The following is a 6,581-nucleotide window of genomic DNA, read 5'->3' on the forward strand; positions in this document are numbered from 1 at the left end:
CAAACATCTGTGATAAGTCACTTTCAGTTAAACCTACACACACACACACACACACACATATATATATATATATATATATATACAGATTCTGATGGTAGACATTTTCAAAAACAAAATATTTTCCTTGTCCTCACTATGCTTTAAGTTAAAGATATAACATACAAATATACATAAATTCCTTGCTGTGTATTTCATTATTAAGCTGTTTTCTCCCTTTTTCTAAAGATTTTTAACTGATATACTTTTAAAGGCGATCTGTTCTTGGGATTTGGGTTGGTTGCATAGTCAGTGGTGAAGGGTAATTTTATGTAAAACGGAAGTAACTGGTCATAAGCATAGAACATATCGCATTTAACAAAGTTGCTCATCATTTCATTCCTGTTCAGTTACTACAGACAAGGATAGAAATATTTCAAATCTTTAGATTTTGTTTTTTTAAGTACTGAAAGTTTTGTGTAAATATGTGCTTTTCACAAATTTCTCTATAACTTGATTTGGCTGCAAAATAAAAGCACTTATTTTGAATGAAGTATAACAAAACCTGGGTTATACGATTGCCTTCTTTTTGTACAAGATACCTACAATTACCTTGTATAGCATTCTACATGCATGTTACATTATATTGCAGTCCTGCATTATTAGCATTCTTATTTCAGAACTCTTCTGTTTACACATTAACATTTGAAATTATAGCTGCTCTAATGGAAGATTTTATTACTGTTCAAACTATCCTATTATGTGATCTGTTTTTGTTTGGAAAAGTTAGTTATAAGGTTTAAAAAAATAAATTTTATTTTATTTACATATAATATAAAATGGTTAACTGAACCTGTACTAAGTGTACTGTGATTTGTTATGGATTGTATTAGTATACTATATGCATATTTAAATTATAAGTTGATTAATTTTAATTGACATTGGTATTAGTTTAGTTCTAGATTTTATAAGTACCTGTTAAGTGATATTTATGTTTATTAACTGTAATGAGTCATAAATTACATTTTGTAAAAGTGTTGAATAATTTATTGGGTACATATACATATATATATATATGTGTGTGTGTGTGTGTAAGTTTGAAATGTAGTAACAAAAGCAGTTATGATGTTTTTTTTTTTATTTTAGGGTGCTATTACAGTGTTAAAAAATATATGTCTTTGGAAGACCAGCCTGGATCTGATGCTGCCTTCAGCTTTACCACAAATCTTAAATCATACTTAGCTCTGAGAGACACTTGGTTGGCGTTTGGTGAGAATTTAGGCTTGAAATATATATCGTCAAAGGAACATACTGAAGATAATCAAGTAGTTTTTGTAATTTTTACATTTGTATCCTTTAGTGAAGGATTAGAATCAGGCATAAATGTAGCAGTTTTTTTACATGCAATTTTCTAATCCTAAGATTTAACTCAGTAAAAATATACTAGAAAATCTTCATGAAGAGGTAAAAATCATATATGAAAACTAAATAAATTACATCATATACTGTTAACTTATAAAGTCTCAATGAGTATGTTAAAAAAGACAACTTTTATTAATTTCAGTTAAAACTGTGCATTATAAAAACTGCTCACAACAGACTATGTCCACAACTAGTGTCAGTTATTTCTTTTTTTTTCTCTTTCTCATAAAAATTAAACTTTAATTTTATGCTAAAAAATTTCCATAGCAATTATTTCTGGAGTGCTGCTTACCATCTTATTGTTGCTGTTGATATTTCTACGAAAACGTATCTTAATTGCCATTGCTTTGATCAAGGAAGGAAGCAGGTAAGGTTAAACTTTGAAGTTTTAAAGTAGTAGTTACTGAAGGTACTTATTTATTACCTTAGTTATGTAGATTTAAACATCTTTGTTGATAGTTTTGATCAGATTCAAGCATTTCAGGATATTCTATAGCTATTGTGATCAGAAATGTCTATAAATGTAAATACAAATTACTTTATGTTAAAATAACAATTGTCTTGCTAGTGCGAGTGTAATTATGTTAATTTTATTATGAATGATGAAGTTTCATTTTGTTAAGCAGGGTTCATAGTTTTCACTATTGGTGTACATTTTTTTTTTAATAAGAAAATCCAAGCTCAAGGATAAATTGATGAGATTTCTTTAAATCAAAGACTTGGGCTTGACTTGTATATACTTTTAGACACTGTTCATGTAGACATATTTTACATCTTCTGAGAATAAATGAATAAAAAACCTATAACCTGAGTTCTTTCGGAAGGTGGACCTTTCTTCTTCTTCAGGGGCAAAGAAGAAGAAGAAAGGTCCACCTTTTTCGAAAATGCTCTGTCATAGGGTTTTTATTTATTTCTATCAAGATTTCTTGAATCAACATGGTTATCTAACAAAATGAATGTAACACCTTCTGAGAATGTGTTGATGGGTTATTAAGTTGATGGAGCTGTTAAAAAGTATGTTCAAGTTCCATAGATTTACAGCAAAAATGTTGAAAAGCTGTTTGTTAGAATGATATTCAAGAACAGATAATAAGTTGTTATATATGACTTAAATTCTATCTTTTAAACATTAATTCTGTATTATATTTAAATTATGTGAGATAACATGAGTTTTTCAGCATCTTTTATTTGTAATTTTAGGGCTGTGGGCACAATGATGTCATCACTGTTTTTTCCTATCATTCCATACATCTTTTTGTTTGCACTGTTTGTCTTTTGGGGCTCAGTTGCAATGTATCCTTTCCATAAAATGTCATGGGATAAAGCTTGGTATTAAAAACTTTTTAAGATTTTTACTTTTAATTCTATGTACACTGTTGTTGGTATTAAAAACTTTTTAAGAGTTTTACTTTTAATTCTATGTACACTGTTGTTGGTATTAAAAACTTTTTAAGATTTTTACTTTTAATTCTATGTACACTGTTGTAATTTTAAAGTATAAGATTTTAGCATGTCAAGTGGATAGCATAAATTAAACCAACTATAATAGACTTTTATGATTTGCCATTTTACATCATTATGTTACTGCATTTGACAGATTTGCCAAAAAGAACACTGCATACTTATATCTTGTGGTTACTTGGTAATTTGGACTTTTTTTTCTGATCTGTGCTTGATATTGCTATTAGTTAGTCACAAAAAACGTATTAAAAATTATAGTTTATATTTTGTCATTATCTGACAGTTTCATGTTTTTTATTCTAAGATAGTGTATATTTATCATCAAATATCAAGAAGAAAATCAGCACATGCTTTGGATAACTTTGGATTTATTTTAAAAGAGTGAATGTAAGAACTAGGAAGTATGATTTGAAAAATTATTTTGAAAATGAATTTTCAAAAGTTATTTGATTTTCTGTTTGTTTAAATGAAGAGGAATAAAAATGCTGATTCAATTTACAGTACTTATAATGTACAATGTCATAATCCAACTATATTTTAACACTTGCCACAGGCAGGTCAAATTGCAAATCACAACCTTTTACAGAGTTGCATTCAAAATTGAATTAACTTTATGGTTACAGGGTTGAACGTATTTGACTACTTCTTGTATGGAGAATGATACACAGTACAACAATACTTACAATAACCCTGAGCTTTCTTAACATATCTTCACAACAATTGATAAGATTTTGTTAAAGATTACAAGTATTTTGTACAGAAAGAATGAGATTATTTCAATTAAAGAATTGTTATTTTGGTATTGTAGTTATTTTCACTCAGACTGAATATTTCGAGAATTATCATCAGTGTATTGTGCAATGAAATGTTTAAAATTAAAAATGGAAAAAATTGTACATACCTTTTCATTTTTTGTCAAATAATCTTAAAAAAATCTTCTTTCAGTTATATTCTTAATTGTAAATTTTTTACTTTTTCACATATAGTTTATTTTCAATGTTTTATTTTCCATTCCTGTCCTTTAGCATTATTACTCATTGTGACACGCGTCAACGTGCATTCTCGAGCGATATTAGGGTATCATAGGCAAAGACACTTTAGCCTTCTTCAGAATGTTGGGACATTTGCCTACTTCACTAAGCCTGATGAACCAAAGCAGTTTAGCTTATACTTTGAAAAATTATTAAAGCTTTTTAATATGTATTTTAAAACATAAATAATACAAAATTAACTAAAATATAATAATGAAACCTAAATACAATTTAATTGTCTATCAAACTAACATATTTAAAGTTCTAGTGAGGACAAAAGCAGCAACAATGTTACGATCAGTTTGAGGTTGTATTTTAAAATGTGGTCTTTCTATTGGTTATGAACATCTAGATCAACTAAGTATAATTGGCTGAGAAATTGCAACTCTATGTGTGAAAGTGGGCATGGCATCTGCCAAGAGTTCCAAGAAATTTCTTTTCTTTTCTCCGAACATGCCCTTTCAAGTTTGCAAGAAGAATATATAAACAGAGAAATTATCCCCTAGATTCTATCTATAAATGGAAAGTTAATGTACATCAAGAAAGTATTCAAGTTACAAAGTCCAGAAGTTAAGTCTTGTAGACTTTTGCATCAAACTGAAGTTTAAGAATTTTTTTCTTTAAGGTTTCTTTTGAAATAAAAGAATTAAAACTTAAATAATATAAAACTTTGGGCTATAGACCTCGATTGTAAGATTGCTTAATACAACAAAGTAAAATCTCATGACGTGCAGAACTGGGGTGCCTGTAACCATAGTGTTAAACTACTTTACTATCACGGTATATGAATAATCTTTGCATCAAAACAAATTTTAATATTGTGTAAGTTTTGAGTTCCTTTTTGAATAACAAAATGTTTAAAAAATCCTCAATTTCCCCAGTAGGAGAATTTTGTCATTTGTTCTCTAGATCTTCTCTAGATTTCTTCCCTTTCTGATTTATTTACCATCCTTTTGAGAAGTACAGAATGTAATGCAAATTACACACTCTAATATAGATAATAGTAAGGCAAAGTCTAATTTTTATAGCATTTCAATCTTATTTCTTTATGAAGTCATAAACTAGAAAATCAGAGCCACTTGCCATGTCTACCTGTTATATCCTCTCTTTAACAATTTGCTAAAAATTCTCTCTGATGCTTTATACTGTATTATTTATAACCAAATAATAAACCAATAGAACATTGACATTTATATTGCATTGTTTTCAATGCAGAGTATTGTCTGTTTGCTCTTTTGCCAGTTAAATTATGACAGTTATAGGACATTGTTTGCTTTGTGCATATTAGTATCTTGTGTCCTTAGATGCATTATTTTAATTCATTAAAAAGTACTTAGGATAGTAGTACCATTAGTATAAAAAGTAGGTTTAACTTTCATTGACAGTTGACAGGAAAAAAGAAAAAATTCAGATAAGAATTATATTTCTTGTTTTTGATGTGTATTCTTTATTTATTGCTAAAAATGTATCTAAAATGTAAAAATGATAAACTTGTTATGTTGAATTAGGTAAGATAATGAAAAATAATAATAAAAAAATTATTTAGGAGGTATGCTTGTGAGTCTGTTGTGTGTTATATAATTTGATTCAGTAACATGGGCTACATGCTTGCTGAGTGAATTACAATTTGTGTGGTGGGATTAATAGTTAGAAACTGTTCAAAAAGCAATAAAATAATAAAATTTAAGTAGAAACAGATGTTACAAGCTTTAAGTTATTTAGGATAAACAATTGTGGTTTTCTGTTACAAGTTGCAGTCTTTCCAGAAAGAAAAAAGGATAATTTGGATATATTTCATAATTGTTTTATGGTGATCATAAGGTCGGTCAAACTGATTGACCAAGTATAGAGCTATAGTATAGGAAATAACAGTTAAGATATAAAGTTTTTCTGGAAAAAAAATGTTTAGGAGGTTTTAGGGATTTTGCAAATGAAATTGGAAATGTTTTTGCATCAAGAAATGTTTAAAAGTCACATCTTGGTTTTTGTATAGTTTAATTTTCTTTTTGTTCATAATCCTATCTGTATATTGTTTTTTCAACATTCCATTGAAGTATGTTAATGTCCTACTATTTATAAAGATGTGAATAAAATTATAATTTTAGCATTGCTAATAAACAATGAAGCTATTATTTGTATATTTGTAATTTATTAATAACTGTCTTCAATTAAGGAAATTTGACATCTTCCAAGGTTTCAGTAAGTTACTAAATAAGTGCCCTGTTGCAACTAAGGGATATCAAACAAATCATGGGTTTGAATGATTGATTAATTTTAATTTCTGATTAATTATCAAAATGTCTTTATTTTCTGTAGGAATAAAGTTTGAACTGAAAGAGAAATTCTCTGTACAGACAACAACGTAATAAAATACATTATTTGATAGGGAAAATGTCAGATGGGTGTGACCAAAAGAGACTGATTTTCTATTGGATTGCTCTGTAAATAAATCAGATTGGATGCTATGCTTTGCCTGAACTATAATGAGTAATCTACATTAAATTTTGGAGGGATTGTTAAAAAAATTAGAGATGAAGGAAGACATAGATAACAAACGTCACAGTTCTCATACTAGGGGTGATAATAATACTAAACTTTGATTTATTATCTACATGGCCTGGCATGGCCAGGTGGTTAAGGCACTCGACTCGCAATCTGAAGGGTCGCGGTTCGATCCTGTCACACCAACAT

The 6,581-nt window shown here is 28.4% G+C and overlaps 1 protein-coding gene across 2 annotated transcripts in view; it reads left to right on the plus strand.

Moving 5' to 3' along the window:
• Positions 1-6,581, plus strand: part of LOC106465310 (choline transporter-like protein 2) — an 83,271-nt gene that overhangs the window by 72,007 nt on the left and 4,683 nt on the right. For both annotated transcript variants that reach the window (XM_013925517.2, XM_022393181.1), the window contains exons 11-13: positions 1,123-1,245; positions 1,666-1,765; positions 2,599-2,691. In XM_013925517.2, the coding sequence (XP_013780971.2) occupies positions 1,123-1,245; positions 1,666-1,765; positions 2,599-2,691 (316 nt within the window). The remainder of the gene's footprint in view (positions 1-1,122; positions 1,246-1,665; positions 1,766-2,598; positions 2,692-6,581) is intronic.

This window comes from Limulus polyphemus, unplaced genomic scaffold, assembly GCF_000517525.1.
Source record: "Limulus polyphemus unplaced genomic scaffold, Limulus_polyphemus-2.1.2 Scaffold1903, whole genome shotgun sequence".
Classification (NCBI taxonomy): Eukaryota; Metazoa; Arthropoda; class Merostomata; order Xiphosura; family Limulidae; genus Limulus; species Limulus polyphemus.